General features: G+C 36.1%; 1 protein-coding gene across 1 annotated transcript in view; it reads left to right on the top strand.

Annotated features, from left to right (window-relative positions):
* The first annotated feature begins 260 nt into the window (after positions 1-260).
* The window catches only part of LOC137848219 (long-chain fatty acid transport protein 6-like), a 41,378-nt gene continuing 19,113 nt past the window's right edge, over positions 261-22,525 (top strand). Inside the window, exons 1-4 of the mRNA XM_068667210.1 lie at positions 261-1,313; positions 10,338-10,544; positions 12,805-12,963; positions 13,418-13,542. Of these exons, the coding sequence (XP_068523311.1) occupies positions 800-1,313; positions 10,338-10,544; positions 12,805-12,963; positions 13,418-13,542 (1,005 nt within the window). The 5' untranslated portion in view covers positions 261-799. The remainder of the gene's footprint in view (positions 1,314-10,337; positions 10,545-12,804; positions 12,964-13,417; positions 13,543-22,525) is intronic.

Here is a 22,525-nt window from a genome sequence, read left to right as displayed (position 1 = left end):
ATATTGGTTTTAGGGGGATGTGTTGACCAGATGATCTTGGAGGTCTTAATGAGACTATGGTTATGTGTCAATCCAAGGGCAACCACAATGGAAGCCTGGCTCCATCAACATGTTGACATGCTTGGAATGACAGACTTCAACAGCAGCAGCATCAACATCACGACGAGGTGCCCACAGCTTTTTGCTGGTGTCATTCCTTCGGCACGAATTAAGACCTTTCTGTGGTACGCTGACCCTGAACCAACCCTACATTTCCATGTGGACTAAACAGCCCTCGCTCGGCCGCCACCGCCTTGCGCAGGCACCGTCCCCCGGGGCTGCTGCCGCCGGGGGTGGAGAGAGGCGGTGTAGGCAGCAGCTCCCTGCCTTATGCAAGCGGCTCAGGGAGCGGCCGCCCCCGCCTCGCCGGCAGCGCAGCGCGGCCCCGGCAGCCCCGAGCTGCGGGCGGGAGGGCCGGAGGGGGCCGCTCTCTCCCCTGCCCAGCCCTGCCCGCCCTCGCCGCTCCCAGCGGGGCGTGCCGTTCCGCAGGTGCGGGGCTGGTCGCGGCGGGCGGGCGGCGGAGAGAGCGGCCGAGCAGGGGCTGAGGCGGGCGGCTTGCGGCAGCCGGCGGCTGGCTGGGTTCCCCCCGCGCTGCAGTTGCCCGGCGGGGGTGTTGTTGCGGACTGCAGGCGCTCCTGTCTGTAGGAGGAGAGGCAGGGGAAAGCCTCGACCTCTTTGGGGTCTCCTGTCAGGCTCCGCTCCCTGCCAGGCGGCTCCCCAGGTGCCGACTCCGTGCCTCGAGCCGTCTGGCTGTGGGGACATGCGTGTCTGGGACAGCCTTGCTCCGTTCCTAATGCTGCCCTCCTGGGTTCCAGGCGTTGCCGCCGGGATTGCCTCCTTGCACCTCATCCAGAAACTCCTCTTCCCCTACTTCTGGGCTGACCTGAGATACTTGCTGAAAGTACTGATGTATGGGCTGAAAGTGGAGATCTACAGGCTGCGGGGGAAGATTGTCACCGTCCTGGATAAGTTTGTGAAGCTGGCTGAGGAGCAGCCCCACAAGCCGTTCCTCATCTACGAAGGGAAGGTGCACACCTACCGGGATGTGGACAGGCGGAGTAACAGGGTAGCCCAGGTCTTCCTTCACCACGGTGCTCTGAAAAAGGGTGACACAGTGGCCTTGCTGATGGGCAATGAGCCCGACTTCATCCATGTGTGGTTTGGACTCGCCAAGCTGGGCTGCGTGGTGGCTTTCCTCAACTTCAATGTCCGCTCCAGATCTCTCCTGCACTGTCTCAGTAGCTGTGAGCCCAAGATACTGATTGTGGGAGCAGGTAGAGTATACAGTTACTTTGCACATCCAAAGCTTTAAATGTCACATCTCCCCTGTATATGTATCTTCAGCTCCTACACTGAAAACCAAATTTTCAGATGTTCACAGAAAGAAAGAGATCTAGGGCTAGAAGGGACTTCAAGAGAGTATAAAGCTTAAGCCACTTAGCCAGAGTCAAGTATATCCATGCTTTGGGGGCATTGTTTTAAACTGTTCTTAAAAGTATAGGTTGCTGGAAAGTTTGCAACATCTAAATGTAGCCTGTCCCAAGTGTTTAATTACTTCAAGAGTTGCCAAACAGGTGTCAGAAAAGGTTAAAATGACCTTAATTAAGAATAATTTCCAATTCTTTTTAAATAGTCAATTTTTATCTTATCCAAGTCATGAACTTTCTTTTTCTGTTCCATAGTTGTAGTGATCAATTCCTTTATGATCTAGAAGGCCAAAGCTACATATTATACGTATTCTGCTGTACCACTATGCACAGAGGTATACTTGTTTTCCAATAATTAAAATTGGGAGTTTTAGAGATGCAGAAGATAGATTTGCAATAAGCAAATTATTGTTGGCATCAGATTGTAGAAGAAACTGCCGTGTCTGAATAGGTGATAACAATGTTTTATATAAGTTTCCAATGTACTACATTATTTATTACATGCTTCAAAAGAATTTAAAACCTTAATGTAGATACATTGTGCATTGTATGTTGTAATTGAGCTTCAGTTATATAGATGTATAAACCAAAGCCAGAGATATAAAACGTCAAGTTGTGCTGCTGAGCATCTCAGCATTTATGATTAATTGCAAGTAAAACTACAATTGCGAAAAAAATGACACAGAACCTTGACTTTTTGGATGGGGGAAGATATTTCAAAATATGAGTGTTGTCCTCCCTCTCTAAAATTATTATTTCAAGTGTAGTATGCCGTATTTCTAGTTCACAGCTTCATTTTCTGTTAAAAAGATTGTGGAGTTTTGTTTGCATCAGTGACACCTAACTGGTGGAATTTCCTTTTGTGTGCTCTGTGCAGCTGCTGCAAAAATATGCTTTAACAATTTTGTTTAATATTTTTCCCTTGCATATTTTTCAATTCAGATTATGTAATTCCAGTTGTTTATGCCATGGCGGTTTAAGAATAGAGTGCTTGTTAATTAAAATGAGCCAATTTAAATATAATCCCAAAGCAAATGATTAAAATGTTTCTGAACTGGCAATTTTTAATTTTGCCTTCTTACTTAATAAAAAAAAACAAACTCATTTAACATACCCTCTTTGAATATGTGCTTTTGAATGTGACTGAGGAATCAAATTAATGTTAAGGCATTTCTTGATCATTGACTGCGGTTAAAGAGAACTTTGGATCAAAATTTGTATCTAGAGGTCATCTTTATTAAAATGAGAGGTTAAATAATGAATGAGAAAAGCATATGCAAATCAGGAACAGGATCCGTGTTGCTCCACTCTTAATCTGATATCAGCAGCTTCTAGTTGTAGTGACTATGTTGAACTACAAACTTGTTTTAAGAGTCTGGCCATCTCAGCTCACAGGGGAAAAGCTGTGTGTGAACATGTAGTATCAACAAGCTAGTCTCTGAGTTGGTCTTTTACATGTTGGTGAACCTTATTCACGGATTTCATTCTGTGCATTAAGATAATCGGTCCCTCAAGTCTACAAGGCATTACAGTATTCTTCAGGATTTGGAGGCTCAATTTGTGCATCTCTGTGACAGAACTGGAAATTCTGTTTGTCCTTGTTTGTTGGCCTTGTCATATAATGGAGGAGCCTCTCCAAAGGGGTCTCTGAGTTTTGCAGTTGAAGGCTCATGTGCTCTTTAGTGGCCATGAGGACTAACTCACATCACTTGCAACAAAAGCACAGTATTATACATCTTTATTACACATAACACTTCCCAACGTTTATGAAAATTGCAGGGCAGTATTTAACACTGAAGTTACACAGTCAATTAGATATATTACCAGAGGTGTATTAACATCTTTTCATCCAGTGTTTGTGTTTAAAGGGATTCTACCTTAACAGTAGGCATGACCTGAGCTTTCCTTGTGTGCTTTGCACCTTTTCCACTAAATTGGACATTCTTTAGCAAAAAAATATACACTAAAAGCATTCAACCAGTGGTCCAATATCTATCGTTGTCATAGTTAGAATCATGTTTGGCAAATAAGGATTTATTTATTTATTTATTTTAATTTTATTGTTAGACATCAATTTATAAAGGTATTCTTTCTGGATAGAGGAAATTCTATTTTTCAGCTGTATGCATGCTTTGCAGACCCCACAGACAAATTTAGGCTTGACTCAGCAACTCCATTAAAACAGTTACAAAGCTATCTTTTCAAGACTTCAGATGACCTCTTATCTAGTTTATACTAGTTTATACTAGTTTATACTAGTTTATACTGCAGCGCAGCATAAATCATCTCTTTACAATTTGGTCATTAACTGTCTGTGCTCAGCACGACCAAATTTGCTGTTGAAATTCTTGTCTGTAATGACACATTAAGTCTGGAACATGCATTTAAATCCACTTGAGATTTAATTTCTGTTGAAAGGGACTTCCCACCTTCTGCTGATATCTGGAACAGTTCACACAGATCATTGTTTATTGCTAAATCTTCTCTGTTCGGAATATGTTGGTGTCTCTGTGTGCAACAATTGTATGTGAATTCTTTTGTTAGTGCATCCTGTAATTTTTTCAAAAATGTTTTAGTTTTTTTTGAATGTGATGCCCCTATCCAAATAGTCCAGTTATTGTTTATGGTTGCATTTTCTTCCATACCTTCCATGCTTCCAAAATCTATCCCATTTTGGGGACTTTGTACTCTTCAGTTGTCTTTTTTGTCTGCATATTTTTCAGAGGATGTGATTTGGTAGAACAGTTCAATTAGTACAGTATTATCTTCCCTTGCAGTCAGGTCTTGTTCAGTTCTGACAATTCTCTGATATTTTGAATACTTTATCTAACTGCAGATTGGGGTATTTTAGTAATACTTAAATTTGGGGATTTGGTTTCGACTTAGGTATTCTACAACCTCTCTGTAACTGAAACTTTGATTCTTCAGACTCTGATATGTTATTCAAGCTCCAGAATTTCTCCTTTTATTGGTTTCTTGTATGAAATGGTTATCTCTAAAAGGCTGAATTTTTAATAGGATAACAATGTTCTTGTAGTTCATTTAGCATAATCTAGTATCTTGGTTCCTTCCTTCTCATTCAAGCACTGGCTGTAAAAGAAAGAGATTCTCTGGTTTGCTAATATTTATACCCTGTTTTCCTTGCTAGAATTTGCACATGTCTTTGTAGAAATTAATGAGTTTTTGCTTTAACTACTATCACTTTCCTGCTGTGCTCTCAGAGCATTTCAGCTGCTCTGGGATTTTTAGCTCTTACTTTAATTTATTGTGTAACATTCTCAGTATTCCATCCCCAGAAACTCTCTGTCACCACTCCCATTCTGGGGAATGTTTTTTGTAAGAGATTCAAAAGTTGGAGTTTGAAACCGCCTTTTTAATAAAACAGGTAACTAATGTGCAAGCAAATAAGGAATTTGTGAAGGAGAAGGAAGCTGTATGCCTTCTCTCTGTAAGACTGCTAGTATCAGTTTAGCAGGAATCTGACCTGTTTATAAGGTGCTTACCTGTACTACCTTTATTACCAGATTCTGCTGCCCGTATTCCTTTAAAAAAAAAAAAAGTGCGATAAACAGAGGAGTAAGATACTGTTCTGTGTTATCTTTTAAGGCCCTATGGCCTTTCTAGGGACTATTTCTATTCATTACCTGACCAAGGAACTACATTTTACCTTTAGGACAAAAGCTGTATAGAAGTAATACGTTCATAACCTAGTGACCCAGTATAAAGGTACAAATTGAATTTGTTGGTGTGTTTATAGTATGTTATAAACAGAAGAGTTCAGATCTTTGTAGGACATCCCTGATTGCCATCATGACTTCTGATTCAAGGATTCAGCTGTGAAAGGATTGCATTACTAAGCTCCAGGAGATTGGTTTACAACAGTCCTGATAGCAAATGCTGTTCAGAGTACATGCTGTATGGATACGCATGGACAGCCTGCTCTAGGTGACTGTGCTTAGGCAAAACCGTGACTGTTTCAGACCAAGATGACCTCCAGCAGTTGTTCCTTTCCAACCTCATCCATTCTGTGATTCTGCCATTCTCACAGCTGTGCAAGGTATAGCATTTTCTTGGCCAGGGTTCCATACTCTTTAGGCATCATCAGTGCTTTCTGCTGCTGGTGAGCGTAATCTGAACTTTTTGTCATTTGAGCTCAGAACCAGGGTTTATTGCTGACAGGTGTAAAGTTAAGACAATTCCTGGAGAAAGAGATTTAGGAAAATATTCTTGGCATTTGTGGATTATGATCAGGTGATATATACGAATACCAGTGTCATCTCTCATATGTTAGTCATCTGGAAAAAAAAAAAAAAAAAGGAATAGATTTTGTCAAAACCTCCATCTTTTCTTAAGTTTGGAAGAAACGATTAAAGGTATCTAGACCTAAACATCCAGATAAAGGAAATCACAGAAGACCTGCAGAACAGACTCTTGACGCTGTATCTGTTTGATCACTTGTTTTCTTTCAGTCTGTGTCTCTAAGACAGTGCTTGATCAGAAAACAGTGCCTGCTATGATTCCCAAGCTGGTTTCTGCTGTACTGCCTTTATTGTGCTGCCTTTACAGTGACAGTTCGAGATTCCAGCACTGATGCTGATCTGCAAATGAAATGAGATTTCTGTTATTATTGCTTAGTGAGAATAGACCCTAGGTGTAAGGAGACATTTAGGGATTGGTAACTAATCAGGTAACTGGTATCAGGTAATACAGGTAACTAATTTTTCTGATGCCAGGCAGTGTGGGAAACAGTTTGAACTTGCCATAGCTTATGGAGCATATCATTCAGAGTGCACATCAGATTTGTTAAGAACCATTTCATATTGCTTGCTCTCTGAGTAACTTTTTGTTCAGTACAACTAGATCTCATAACCTCATTTATTCCTTTCATCAGTGTAGGACTTGTCTGTTTGCCAATAGGCTGCATTGTTTCTTTGCTAGAAATTAATATAACAAACCCTTTGTGCAACTTGAAGCCTAGGACAGTAGGTTAAAACCAAAACATATTTTACTTGTTTTCTCAAAAGATGTAACTTCATGTGAAGTTAATGTAACACAGTTTCAAAAACTTTCTTTTAAACAATAAGTTTCTATAAAAGCAAGAGAAAAAAATGTTTGAAGAAGCATATTAATTTCGACAAAATAATAGATTTTTTTCAGTGGAAGCCAAATAGTTAGCAAATGGGGAATATTCACATATAAAATATGTAAACAGCGCGCACAGAACTTCTGACTACATTGCCAAACGTTAGATAAATATTCATGTCCTCCAAAACAAATAAACCAAAACCTGAGTATAATTTCATAGTTTAAAGAGTCAACAAGTACTTGAGAGAAACCACAAGTTTAAATAGCTAAATTGATTTACTATTATTGCTTTACTATATGGTTGAGTACACATACAAGGTACTTCTAAAAATAATTGAACTGTAGATCCTCCAAGAGGGCTATTTATTCCTGACACATGGACAAGATTATTTGTAAAGACCAATGAGTTCTACACAACATCCGGCACAGAAGTTTTTTGTTCACGGAACAAAACATTAGTTGACTATCATCAGAATTATTCTTTGGGAATATATTAGTACAACTAAGAGTTATCTTCAAACACCCTATGCTCATGCCTGTTCCAGAAGTAATTTTAAGTTTCTGGCACTTTGAAAACAGCTGTTTTAAATTACTCTTTCTTCTTTGGGAAATGACTTATTGTTCTCTGCTATCTAGCTAGAAACTTCTTTCAAGATAACATATCATTACGAACTGTTCACATATTGTTCTGAGTACTAGATTCCCTAGCACAAAAGAAAAAACTATTGTATAATTCACTCACAGAACAAGTGCTCAATAGCAGTTAGAAAAAAAAAAAAAAAAAAGTAAGGCCTTGTACAACAAAAAAAGCTTTAGGTTATATGTGTGTGTGTTTAGAGAAACAGTGAACAGTGTGCATGCCTAATTTGAACAATGATCTTAATTATTTAGTGCAAAAGTGTTTCAATCTACTAAAAGGGAGTTATGTCCTCCTGTCACTCTTGAATCTTAACTGATTATGCGTGTACAGTTGAAATCAGTAGTTGCTATTTTCCTTCCTTAAAAGACACAAATGAAAAGAGGAAAAAATGAAACAGAAGAGAGAAATCTTTTTGATAAACTTGCAGTTCATGTTACTCAAACACTTAGAGAAGTGGGTGCACATCTTATCTAGCATTTCTGAATACTAAAGAAGTATGAAGGAATTCACAAATATTTCTGTTGTGCAGTTCTGAACAAAAATGTCTTCTGTAGAGAAAACAATAGTTGGCCAGTATTACACTGGCCATCTTTATCACTTTAAAAAACATGGAAGGCAAAACAATTAAAGGCAATGCAAGGAGTAAATAATCTAGCTCTGGAAAATAAAGAAATTCAGTAATGGCATATTTAGTATCTGCAGTACTTAAAAGTGTTTTGTTTTTTTTGGGGGGGATTGGTTTTTGTTTGTTTGTTTGTTTTTCAGGCCTTTTGCAAGAGGATAGTTTGTAATTCAACAATATGTAAACTTCCATTTACAATTACACTTCAGTTACACAGGAAAATTTTGCTTGATAACTTTTATTGCACATTTTTTCTCAATATTTGTACATCATGCTGATTATTTGGTAAGGTCTCTACACAGGACAGCCATCTGAGTCTGGCAGTCTGGTGTATATGATTGCTGTAAGTTGGAGAAACCACAAAATCCTTGGCATTAATAATTCAAAATCCTTAACATCTTTGCTGGCACTGTAGTTAGTGCCAATGCATCAACAAACAGTGGCAGAGGATGTTACATACTTTTACTATTTTTGAGAAGAGAGATTGAACTCCAGCAAATTCAAACACATGTTTCCCTTGCTAGATTCTCAGCCTAACTTGTACCTACACAAACTATATATTTATATTTATATTGTGTATTTACAAGACATTTAAGAGGAAGATAAAAATCACAATTGGAAGCTATTTAGTACATAGTTATTCTGTCACGCTTGGTCTATTAACGGCTGTTTTTCATGAGAAATATTACTGTTATATTTTAATACTTATGACTAGAAAAACATGCCCTAATTGTACAATGTGACAGCAAAGCAGAATTACTCATGAGTGAACCTGGATTTTTAGTGCATCAGGTTTCCTGCAGTTGACATTACTGTCCCTAACATGACGTTGCATTCACTTTAATTATTGTATTGCTATGTGTAGTGAAAAGGGACTGTACTCTGGTGATTCAAACAAGAGGCTATCTTTTAGATTTTCATAATTATTTAGGTAATTTCTTCCTGAGATCATTCTGCAGGGTAAGGAAGCTAGGACACCAAAATTTTTATGTCACACCCTATCAGAATGTTTTCTAAACATTCACAAAATATACAGAACTTGCCCTCTGGCTTCAGGTTTGTAAGACCTACATATAGTCAGGGACAGTACGCTATTCTCTGTTACGGTAACAGATTAGTATGTCATTCACTAAAACATTTACAGCAGTCTGTCACTAGCAAAAAATTTTTTGAAGGATTAAAAATCTTGCGTTAATATGGTGCAAAATATATGAGAGTGAGTTCTATTAATGATACCCATATTTAATATTTTCAAAATGAGCTTGGGGTTGACATTGGGAGTTCAAATGCTGGCTCTTTCAGAGCCTCATTATGAGGTTCTGGGTGAGTCATTTCAACTTTTTATGTTTATTCATTTATAAAAAATGAGATAATAACATACATTTATACCCACAGGGATATTTACAAGATTAATTGCTTAGGCTGAGATCCAGCAAAGCACTTAAGTGTAAATGTTTCTTTAAGTATATGAATGATTCTATTGAAAGCAATACGACTATTCTTGAGAATTTTGCTGGATTAGTACTTTAATGCCTGTCCAGTATTCTGTGAAAGTGACAGATTGTAAAAATGCTTAAAAAGATAAATACCAAATGTATTACTTAGGAACTGACCTCTACTTATATATATTTTTTTTTCCTTTTTGTTTAATCTAGGTCTCTCTCTCTGTTTCTTTTCTGCTTAAATGAACAAAATAGATCTTATTTACACTACTGTTGTTATAATTTTATAACAGTGAATTTGTATTTATATTTAGGTAAAAGCTAATGAAATGAATTCCTTTTAGTGAGTGAATGTTTGGTTATAAGAAAATAAAATCGTTTGATATACCTAAAATCCCATTCAAATATAAATACTGATATCTGAAACAATCACAGAAAGAGCCACATGATTTTTCAGAAGTGTATGAATAAGCCACAGGTCAGTATCACATTTCTATTCACTGAAATTCAGGTGTCCATACACATGATGCAGGTGTACGGACACCTGAATCATGCACAGGTACACATGATACATTTTACTTTTTTTCACATGATACTTTTTTTTTTTCCCCAAATCAGTCACTTCTGTGCTAATGAAAAAATACTGTTTGAACAATTGCTGTTGATTGCCTCCAACAAAACCTATATGTTTGCCCTGCATCTTTAACAGATTTGTTCATCTTTAATTTAAAGCTTAACAACACTTCATTCTGATTTCAGCAATAACAAAGGGTTACCCAAAATGCAGTGGGAAGCAGGAACTAGTAATCAAGGCTCAGTGTTTTGCCTTGAGGACAAGACGACAATTATACATTGTGGAGTCAGAGAGTAATCAGTACTTTTACCACCTTATATCTAGTTTTCAATGAATATCCATTCCAACTCATCATTATTTTACTTTTTTATTTATTTACATTCATAGGGGTAAATACAATCCCTATTTCTATTATAGAAATTAGAACTTTTGAAGGAAAAATACCTTACTTGCATTTAGTTTTGTGAGGATGTGATGTAAGTAACATTATTTTATGTTAATCTTTAAGATTTGCTTGGGACACTAGAAGAAATTCTTCCTAATCTCCAGAAGGACATTAGTGTTTGGATAATGACCAAAGACTCAACTTTTCCAAGTGTGCATACGCTTTTAGACAAAATGGAGGCTGTTTCTGAAGACCCTGTTCCGGTTAATCAACGCTCTGCCAATAACCTCAAGTCATCTGTTTTGTATATATTTACTTCAGGAACAACAGGTACTGGTCTGCTAAAGAGGCAATATTTTCCTAAAGCATTCATCTAGAAACCTGATTTTCTGACACTCTAGTCTGTTTGTTAATCTTTTCATAATTGAATATCATTGTTTCATATCCTTTTGGTAGGAAATAAGCACGCTTGTTATAGTTGACTTTTATATTAAATATTTTATGTGCCTTTTTTATTTGTCAGGTTGTACAAATAGTGCTAAGGTGTTTATAAAATGTTTTGCTTATTCTATGGGTTTTCAACAGTAGTAAGTGCTGTTTTGTGATCATATGCCACAGTACAGCTAACGTACCCAGAATTTTAAAAAACAATCTTAAAACTAGCAAATTGACATTTACTTTTTCTTCCTTGAGTTAAGTTCTACGCAGGTCACTGTAGTGACAGAAAATAGGATTAAGTTACTAGCCTTTAAGTTTAGAAGCAGATGGCTGAATTTATTACCAGTCCTCCAGTAGCTAAGAAGCTAAGGCTTAAAAAAAAAAAAAAAAAAGAAAAAAAAGTGATCAGTGACATGAAAAGCAGCATGATGTTGTTAAGATAAGCAGATTGGCATTCTCCTTCAGCTGAACACTACAGTAGCCACAAGAAGGATTATAATGAAGATTCATATTATGGCTTGTTTCCTCAATATAAATGATTATTTAATTTATTTGCTTCAAATTCTTGGGAAAATTTAGAAACTGAAAGAGTGTGTACATATATACACACACTAAAATAGTGTGTGTATATATGTTCATAAAATATATATTTTTAAAGCTATTAATATCGTCCAGATGTCAGGTGTGTTGAAAAACTACTAATATAACTGAATGTTTACATATATTACATTTATTTACATTTATATTTTTTTTTTTCATACTATGCAATTAGAAGAATAAGACTGACTCAGCTTGAGAAGTGTGGGATAACTAGTTCTAGTCTAAAATAATTCAGCATTTTCACATTTTTGATAATACCAGAGCATAGTTTTTAGTATAAAATCAATGGTGTATTTGAAACTTATTTGAAATAAATTATTACCTTGCACGGTCTATAGTCAGCTCTTTGTGTTGAAACCCCCTAGGGAAAATATAGGGCAGAAGAAAAAAACTCAGGACTCTCCAGCATCACAAAGTTATGGAATAGTCGAGGTTGGAAGTGATCTTTGGAGGTTTGAACCTCCTGCTCCCCCCTGGTCAAGCAGGAACACCCAGAGCAGGATGTCCAGGATCATGTCCAGACAGCTTCTGAAGATCTCCAAAGAGGGAGACACCAGAGCCACTCTGAGCAACATATTCCAGTGGAATTCCTTCTTGCTATATGTTCATTGATAACATAGGCTTAATGCATTTTCTCTGCAGTGTTTCTCTTCAGTGTGAGTTTTGGAATTGGTTTGAAGCATAGCTAGAATCTCCAGAGATTACACTTCCAGTTAACAGGTTCAGTTAATCCTCAAAGTAACAGTGGCTATATTAGAATAGGTGATAAAACTTCCTGATCTTTTATAGCTTTTGAAATTTTAATAGTTCTCACTGTTCATCAGTAGGACTAAATCATTTTGAATGAATGTAAGAACACATATCAAACAAGAACACATTAAAATACGCACTCAAAATAGTATGTACCAGAGTAGAAGTCCAATGAACTCCTGTGTGAGTCTTCGTGTTCCTGAACAGAAAGTCTCTGCTGAACCTGAAGAATCTCGTATGGAAGAATATAATTTGAATGGACTCTCAACATCTTTTGCTGGATTGTGTCAAATTCTACATAGTCTTCATAGTGTTCTGAAAGACTATCTAGACTTAGATGAGCATGTTTTTAGATAAGCATCCACTACTTTGCCTGGTACAGCTCATGTACCTTAGCTCTTAACTACGTTGCAGTCACTTTGGCTCCTGCTTGAAAGATGTTGCTATATTTTAAAAGAAGTACATATGGATAATGAATGTTTTTAACCCTTTTTTGGTTCTGTGTAATTTGATAGTGTGTTAGCTGAGGAGTTTCTTCATATTTCTTCCTATTTGAATAGATTTACATCAGAATAAATAACTAACACATGAGATTACAAACTGGCTCTTGCATGTTTATGTGTACAGAAACACACAATACTGTATTAAACATCCAGTTGTCTATTTAACTAAATTGTTGTCTGAAAATTTGTATGGTATTGATTCTGTTACAATTACAGAGACTTTGGAGAAAAAAAAAAAAGAAAAAAAAAAGGCTTCTCATGAAGGGAGGCTTTATGCAAATTTTTTGTTTTCATTGCAGGTCTTCCAAAGGCAGCAGTCATCAGTCACATGCAGGTTCTTAAAGGAGCTGCTGGACTGTGGGCTTTTGGTGCTACTGCAGAAGACATCATTTATATCACCCTGCCTCTTTATCACAGTGCAGCATCTCTCCTTGGCATCGGTGGATGCATCGAATTAGGTAGGACTCATTTCATTAAATTGTCTTTTTAACAGAGTATTAATTATTATAAAATTGTATTAAAACACATTTAGGCTCACTGCCATTAGGGAAACTGCAAATTAACAAATATGCTTTTCTGAATAGCTTTATGTTTATGAATTTTGGGGGATGTGGAAGAGTGTTGTAATAGCAAAGGATCTCTTTTACTGACTATCTTTGTGGTATTGGAGAAGAATTATTACAGTTACTTGTGTAAAAAGTGTTCTTACTTTTTTATTTGTGTAAAAAGGAACTTAGGGATGTATATTTTGACAATGTATATAGCACAGTGTGTGTACAGACTAAGTATTGTACTCTGGAATAGAATTAAATGTATTTTGGTGAAATTAAAAAGACTGCTAAATACAAATATGGCTAGCTAAGCTGCCACATAGAGAAATGCTTCGTTTCCTATTTTTCTGTTTTCCTAAAGGGGCAACCTGTGTCTTAAGAAAGAAGTTCTCAGCTAGTCAGTTCTGGAATGACTGCAAAAAATACAATGTGACTGTCATCCAATACATTGGAGAACTTTGCCGTTACCTTTGCAGCCAACCAGTGGTAAGTAGAACCAAGATGATTGCTATTTATCTGTAAGTTACTTGTATATGTGTTGTTCTTACTGTGGTTATGTTAAGAGAGAAGTACCGTATTGTACTATACCAAGCCTGCTCCTCTGCCCTTCATCTTATGTGAGGTTTCTCAAGTATTTGGTGGTCTATTGACCGCGCCAAAAAAAAAAAAACAAAGTTTGAATTGTAAAAAATTAAATTGTAAAAAAAAATAAATTGCAAAAAATAAAAGTATTAAGAGAAAAGATTCAGATATTAACAAGTGAATCAAAGTGATTTGGTGAAGAAATATTGTTAAAGTTTCACTAACTAATGTCAGAAAGCCTTTATTACTGTTAAAAGCCCTTTTAGAATTTTCAAAACTTTGTTTCTTGGAATATAATTGAGAGGTCTACAGTTTTGTAGGTCATGTTTTAACACTGCTTTGACTTGTGGAATTTCCTTATATTTAGACCATATGGAACATATTTTATAATTTTTAAGCAGTTTGGTATGATTAGCAGCTCAAAGGAAAGATGCCTTTGTTCTAGTTAGAGAGCTATACCAGACAACAAAGCAACATTTGTTAAAATGACATTCCTCCCTGAAACTGTGTAAGCCCTAACTTGAGCATACTTCTTTTCCCTTGGCAGTCAGCGGTGTGATGTTCTATCTGTTCTATCAAATACTAAGTGTGCTGAACCTGTTATAAAAACCACGTACAGCTGACTCAGATTAATTGAATTAACTCTTGGTCTGGCTTTTTTTTGTGGTATGTTCCTAGAGCTACCCATTAGTTGAGAGAATCTGAGATATTCAGGTTAAATTAAATTTGTTGGAATTAATTCAAAATGTAATATGGAATATATCTAATAGACAGAACGGGTCAAGCATATAACCTGTTGCATAGCAAGCCCAATTGACTTTCTGTCAAGTGCTAGTGCTCAGTGTGTCAAAATGAATATGAAACAAGCATTCATAGTCCAATATAAACTAAAATTCATCTTGCTAATGCTGGTAACTGTTGTTCCATTCATTTATAAGCTGCAGGTTGTCCTGTTGTGTTTTAATAAAACACGTTAAATCTTTCATTATAGATTACCTTACTTGGTAAATCATTTTAATAAATGTTTTTTTAAAAGTAAATTATGATCATAAACGGCTTTTATTTTGAATAATTCATAAAATTAATAACTGCTGGAGAGTAACTATATTGTATTAAGCATAAGGAGTAATATCTTTTAATTTAACAAAATGATTAGGAGTGCAAAAAAGACAATGGATTATTATTTTTTTCCTTCTGAAAATTTTCAGGAGCATATTTAACTAATGTAGAGTTAGGCTCATATGTCCTACATCCCTATCCATGAATGTCTCAGCAAAGAAAATGTATTTGTATTAAAGAGGACACAGCTGATGTCCCAGTGATCACTAGTGGCTGTGGATGGAGAAAAGTTAGAGACTACAAAGAAAATCAGAACATTTGTAAGGCCCAGCTTTTTTAATAGGATTTTTTTCTTCGTTGTAGGCCAACATGATGTCCCCAAAGACATCCCCTTCTTTTTAACACTTTCCAACTTTTGCTGTGTTTCCAGACTCAGATATTAATTGTTCTTTTTTTTTCTGTCCTTTAGAAACTGGTCTCCGTAGAGTTGAGTATGGCATTTTGTGTTGTTCATTTTATCTGGTTCAGTGTCTTAGAGCAACAATGATAGATTAATGTACTTCATTTCTAAACAAAGTCTTTCTTTTTTAAATCCTTCCAAAACCATCATAAGGTTGAAGGAGTTCTGCAAATAAAGACGGTTATACCGAACCATCATTAAATAGGTATTCTATTTGTTATGTGAGTACTTTCCAAGAGCTGGCATATCTAAACTCTTTGCTCTGTGAGACTACTGACTAAAGAGAAATCTAATAGTCCTTCTCAAGAAAAAAAAAAAATATATATATATATATATATTATAAAATATAAAAATATAATATATATATATTTATATAAAAATATATTTATATTTTTTATATTAAAATATAAAAATATTTTATGTATATAAAATGAATGAATTTGATATGTAGCTAGATTGTACTTGAAAAGTAGTAACTATTCCTCAAGTTTGAACTGGAAGAGAAACATGTTCACACATATAAGTGGAAGGATTCTGAGTAGGTTGTGCAATCCATCATTATTTTTCAAGCTAGTGAAATAATTTGCCAAGTTATCTCTTGTTAAGTTTAATCTGCTTAAAAGTGGTATGTATACTGGCAGCATGAAAAAGGTCTGGCTAATACAAGTTCTAAACTTCTATGAAGATGCTATGTAGACAGTGTTCTCAAGGTTCAAATACTCTAAAGCCCTTATAATAAGCATATATTAAAACCACAGTAATTCTATTAACTGCTCATTTTTTTCTTTAATTATAAATTTGAAATAAATGGTGTTTTTCTACAGTTGGAGGCCACAGTTCTCTGATGCTTCTTATTTCATAGATTTTGAAATGAACATTTGTCAAGTCTTTGTGGTAGCATCCAGACTTTTAGGTTAGCTTTCCTGTATGGGTTCTGTCTTGTTTGATCTTTCTGCCTCTCACTCATATCTGCAATAGCTCTTGAAAACTTCTTGCAATGGAATTCTTCTGAAACCTGTTCTGCATCAAGTTTGTTTTAGTAACTTGTTGACTGGAAAGACCACTCATTAGAAAAAGAATCCTTTTTTTCCTCTAAGTACAAGCACAAAGGTCATGCACTGTATGATGCTTTTAGCTTTTTCTGGGCTCATAAAACAGTGAGTAATCCTCATGCCTGCCCACCTCTAAATGTCTCCTCTCTTTTGATTGTAGTGAAAGTACAACAGCCAGTACCAATGGTTACTAGCTATCAGTAGCTAGAAAATGGATCATGCTCTACAATGGCTACTAAAGGTCTTCAGCAAGTTAATAATTTAGTCTTGCTGGTTGACATTGCTCAAAGTCTCATGTTAGAGTGCTCTAAAAAATATGAGAAGAAAGGACAGCTCGATGTAGCTCCCTATTTCCTCTTTAGACAAAGGCCTTAGATCCTACTAATCTGTGTATGTATTTTCCCTAGGGGGTTTCAACAAAATTTGTTTCTAATTTGAAGTAAGGATTTACTTACATATAACAAGACATGAAGCTTTTGGAAAGATAGGAGTTGAAATGTACCATCTCTTTCATGCTTTTCCATAAAGGTGTCCTGAATCCTGAAATGGTTTACAAATACAGGTTAGAAATCAGTCACAACCTGTTAGATTTCTAAGAACCTGTTAGAAATCTGTCACAACCTGTCAGACATTATGACATTAATTATTTGATATACAATCCTTTGCATGAACTTGGTAAGCTCTCTATTAAAACTGGAGTTCACCTCTACTTGTATTCAAAGTCCATTTCACAGTTCAAAAAATCATTGCTTCAAAAACTTCTTAAGTATCAATCCTGTTTTTATCTCCATTTGGTGTTGAGCCGGTGTTATCCTTTGGCATCAGTAACATTTCCTTTTTCCTTGGGTTACCTCAAACATGTAAGATTTTGTATATCAGCTTTCAGGCTTAATTTTGTTAAGCTGAAGCAAGCCAATCTCTTTACTAGAACTAGTTTGGCCAAGGTTTTCTTTGGATAGGATTAAGCTCTGAAGTGACTTTAGAAAAGATGCTTAAGGATTTATTTTATTAAAACTCTTCTGCATTAGAACAATAGTAATTGAAAAGGAGAAAACAAGGAAGTTCATACTGCTGGCATCAACAAACAGAGTGAACACATTTCCCCGCTGTTGACTCAGGTGCCGTGGGAAGGGGTATAAGGGCAGGTATGTTGGATAACTGTGTGTCCCACCTGGAAACAGGTTTCTTTGAAGGAAGAAAATCTGATTGAGTAAAGTAGAGAAGGAAAAATGAGTCAGCAGGCACAGATTTGTTCAATTGACGTTCTGTACTATAAATTGTTCTTAGTCTTGTCATTAACACATGGAGTGGATACCCTCCCTCCTTCCTACAGCCTTTGCTCAGGTAGCGATAGAGGGCAATAAGGTCTTCTTTCAGTCCCCTTTTCTACAGAGGAAACAGCCCCAATAGGAGTTTCCACTGGAACAAGGGAGTTTACTTAGCTGTTCCTCATATGTCTTGTTTTCTACTCCTTTCACCAGTTTCATTGCACTTTTCTAAATGCATTCCAGCAACTCCCTATCCTCTTCTGGTGAGGGCCCCAAAACTGAAATAGTGTTGTTCAGTATGTGAAGTGTGGTCTTATCAGTGCAGCGTACAAGGAGGTAATGACTTCTCTAGTCCTGCTGGCCACACCATTTCCGATGTCCTGATAGTGGAGCCTTGAAATCACATTCATAGTTTTGCAAAGAGAAGCTCATATTCACAGAATACTTCAGAATGAAAATAAATAAATAAATAAATAAAAATCTGTGCATGTTTTAATTCTCTAAACTGACCTTTGGAAAGTTTTGTGTAATTTGTTTTGACATTTGGGCTCCTAGGGCAATCACTAAAAATACAATGATCTACTTTGTATTTCTGGGTGAAACACTGACAAAAGTGACTTTTTTTTTATTGGTAAATATTTTCTGAGGAAATAAAAGTACAGCTAAAAAAAAACATTCCCCACTAGAATCAATACCATTAGAATCTAATGCTATTAGATCATCAGGAGATTCATTAATGAAAGTGTGGTGAGAGTGAGCTGTACTGCAATAGTAAACAATTGATTCCTGAGCTGGAAAATGTACGCTGTTGCTAAGTTTTCCTGTTTCCTTCATATGCTGCATCAGTTCAAGACAGATGTAAAAAAAATAAAATTTTCCTTCACTTTTGTTTTTAAATTTGGCTATATGTGTTACTCAAAAAATCTAGATGAAGTTTATAACAAAGTGTTTGTGCAAGGTGAATTGAATGAAGCATATTATCTTGAAAAAAATATTGCATTCATCAATTTAATGGCAATAAGTTATCTCTCATTTCATAGTGTCCCTAATAACTACCTGATGCCCCCTTTTTTTTACAGGGCTAATGAGTCAACAGATAACCAGTGAATGTACTGTCATATGCATTCCTGTAAATACATGAATGTAAATCCTGTATGGTCTGTCCATATCTTATATTTAACAGATTTTTGCAAGTCTCAGGCCCTGATACTGCTTTTAGGTTCATCAATGCCTCAATAAAGGAACACTTCATACCTTCTTTGCTTGAAGTTGCCTTTGCTTCTCTCCACTTTTCCTGCTGTGTAAATGGTAAAAGTAAGACAATTAACCTTTTTTCTTGGATGCCTTTAATGAAACTGCTAAATACGTTTTTATACAGCTGCAGTCACGAGTTCTTCCCACACCTGATTAATATAGTGTTGATGGCCCTTTAAAAGACTTTTTTTTAATCAGTGATTTAATCATGCAAATAGTCCACATAGTTTACAAAGAACACTTAAGGAGGAAAGACTGGCAGATGAAGAATCCCAGCTATGTGCTATTTAGTATAATAAGGCAGATCTTGACTTGTCAATTAATTACTATACAAATGAAACAAGCTCACAGAATGGAGGAATAGTGTGTCAAAAACTGATTCATAATGTATGCAAATATTTCCTATATGGTTCAAAGATTTTGGCTGAATGCACTAAATAAAAGTCCAGGTGTAAGGTATGAAGTGCTGTCTTATTAATGCTTCAGAAAGGCATTGAAAAAAAATTTCACTTCTACCGTTACAAATATTAAGTAGAGATTGAATCCCCATTTTATTTAAAAATCACTCAATAATGAAAGAAAATCACAGTGCAGGAAAATAAATAGTTTTAAAACCCTTGAAATGGTGTTCTAACGTTCTGTTATTCTAAAATCATATTACAAATATTGTCTTTGGAATTATCCAGACAGAACTATTAATCACACTCAGAAACAAAAACATAAACAAATTATCAGAGGACACAAATTGTTTGAGCTATCTATGATTGCGAGTCTGGGCAAGGTGCTGAGCCCTTCCTAACTCAGGGATTGTAAGGAAATTTAGGTCTTAGTGGAGGAGATGTTAACTAGGTACTCCACTTTTGCAGTATACTAAGAATATGCTTGCAGACAACTACGTTGTACCAGCAGCTGCACAGTAGCAAGCTGACTTGCTGCAGCTTGTTCAGCTGCCAGGGATAGCAGTTTATCTTCCAGCAAAGATGTGTACTAAGTGACTCTTTGAAATCCCTCCTAGTCTTATACCTCTAGGTTCTGTAGTGATGGGAAACTAGTTGATGAAATGCCATGTGAATACAGCAGAAATTCAAAACATGACTGTTTGGTGCCATAGGCTGTTGGCATATGTTCCTGCATATTTAGTTTATTTAGATATTCATATGTATAGAACACTCTGTGCATTGCTTAGCTGTGTTTTTAGCACGTGTTGGAATTATCATCCCTTTTCCTCTCCTTCTCTTATTTATTGCATTTTATTTACTGCATAGGTATTCTATGGTGGCAGTGGATATCTCTGTTCCTGTCAGGTTTGGAGCTTGGCAATGAGCTGGACAATAATACAGATGATAAATACTTACAGATCGAATCATGAAAATGGTGTCAATATAGTTAAATCCATTTTATTTACTGTGGCTCACTTTCCATTGAAAGTTAGTTATAGGTAAAGCTAATTGATGTCATATAGTAGTTATACATAAAATCTAGATAAAAATGTTAAAATTAGCTCTGTGAATGTATTTGCATTTAAAACTACAGCAAATTACAGTGTTTAAAATTTCCCTCATTTATAATCTTCATACTCATTAAATATCTACTGGAAGATAAATTACATATGGTTTTCATTCTTGCAGTTGGAGGACTACCAAAAGTTATGCCAGTTTTAATGCTTTTTCCTCAGAAAGCCCTGCAATACCCTTCAAGTATCCTTGTATCAACAGATCGGTACAACTGTGATGGAGCTACCTCAATCACAAACACTGCAGTTGCAGCAATGTAGTCTAATAGGAAATTTACCTTAGTTGTGAACGATAAGCAAATTATTATTTTGTCTTTTAAGAAAGCTTTCCTTCTGCAATCAGTTTTTGATGACTTCAGATATTTACTCTGTATTTTTGAGAAAGGCCTCAGTGCCTTAAGAGAATACTTCCTAAAGTGAGGCCGTCATACGTTGTGTTGTTGCAAGCACAGTAGAATGCTGACCAGGGCTAGAGGGAACAGCACAAAGCTGTATGGAGGGAGGTTCAGCTTGGATACTGGGAAAAGATTCGTCACTGAGAAAAGGTGGTTGGGCACTTGAACAGGATCTGTAGGTAGGTGGTCATGTCACCAAGTTTGCCAGAGTTCAAGAAGCATTTGGACAATGCTTTCAGATATATGGTCTGATTTTTAGGTAGTTCTTTGTGGTGCCAGGAGTTGGAATCAGTGACCCTTGTGGGTCTCTTCCAAGAACTTGGGGTATTCTATGATTCTATTTTGTGTCTTGCACTGGAGAAAAAATGTTGTGCTGTAGTAACTTAAAACAGCCAAAACAACAAGAGGAGCTGAACGATTTGAACTAACCAACCTTATAAATTATATTTGTCCATTTAAAAAAAAAAAAAAAAAAAAGTAGTGTAGGTGATTGTTTTCTAGCTCATCCTAATCTGTGTCTTTTCAGCAAACTGTCATCAGTATTTTTATTAACATGATGTACAAATAAAAGCAAACTCTTTATTAACTTGGACTCTAGAGAATTAGAATGTTCCCAGACTGATGAATGACCCACTTAATTATTATGTATATATACACACATATTTGTCTCTTTTGTTCATTTTGAAACAAAGGATCTCTTGTGCTATATTTCATATCTTAGCAGAGGCAGAACATTTGAATAAATCAGTGGTGTCAGTGAGGGGTAACTGCAGTTCAGTTACTGGTACCTTAATTTCAGTTTATCAAGGAAACTGTAGAGAAAATATCCCATTTAGAATAGTTTTAAGTTGAGCTGTCTAGAATATTCCAAAGATGGTAGACAATTTTCTGGAAGAAAAAGGCTTTCCTGCTGTAGTACTGAATCACTTTCTTATTAAAATAAATAAATAAATAAATAAATATATATATATATATGGTTCCTTGACAGTGTAATGATCTTTGAATATGGAACAGACCTTATTATTTCAGATATGTGAAAATCTACAGAGTTGCTTTGTGATACTGCATCTGAAGTGAAAAAAAAAAAAAAAAAATCACTCCAAAAATTACATCTATGGGTCATTTTTAGACACTTTATTACAGGTCATGCCCATGGATAATTTCATTGTACTGTGTAACATGACACAATACAATTGTTAATAATGACTTAGAAAGTCAGTGAAGTTTGTGCTTACATATTTAGAAATGACTTTTGCATCTACAGTAAAGTAGGAGAGGAGAAAGGAAAATAAAATAATTTAGTTGATGTGAAAAACAAATGGTTAGCAACTGAGGGAGGCTTGTGAGTGATATAGTTTTGGGATGATATAGCAGGATAATGCTTCAGTTTGTAATCTGCCAAGAGCTGTCTGCATCTAGTGAAATGTATGCATTCCTTGCTGAATCACTGAAGAAAGACTCTGAAACTGGATGAAAGATTTTGGCCTGTTCAGGACACTGGTTGGAGGAGTCCCTTGGGAGGCAGTCCTGAAGGGCAAAGGAGTGGCTGGGCACTCTTCAAGAAGGAAATCTTAAAGGTGAAGGAGCAAGCCATCCCCACATGCTGAAAGATGAGCTGGTCCAGAAGAAAACCTGCCTGCCTGAGCAGAGATTTGTGGCCAGGGCTCAGAAAGTAAAATAAATAAACAAATAAAATAAAGTGACCATTGGAAGAAGGGGTGGGCCACTCAGGAGGACAAAGATGTTGTGAGGCTGTGGAGAGGGAAAATTAGAAGGGCCAAAGCCCAGATGGAGCTCAATCTGGCTACTGCTGTTAAAGACAATAAAACATGTTTTTATAAATACATAAAAAAGAAAAAGACTAAGGAGAATCTCCATCCTTTATT

Source organism: Anas acuta, chromosome Z (assembly GCF_963932015.1).
Source record: "Anas acuta chromosome Z, bAnaAcu1.1, whole genome shotgun sequence".
Lineage (NCBI taxonomy): Eukaryota > Metazoa > Chordata > Aves > Anseriformes > Anatidae > Anas > Anas acuta.
This window is presented reverse-complemented; position numbering and strand designations above follow the sequence as displayed.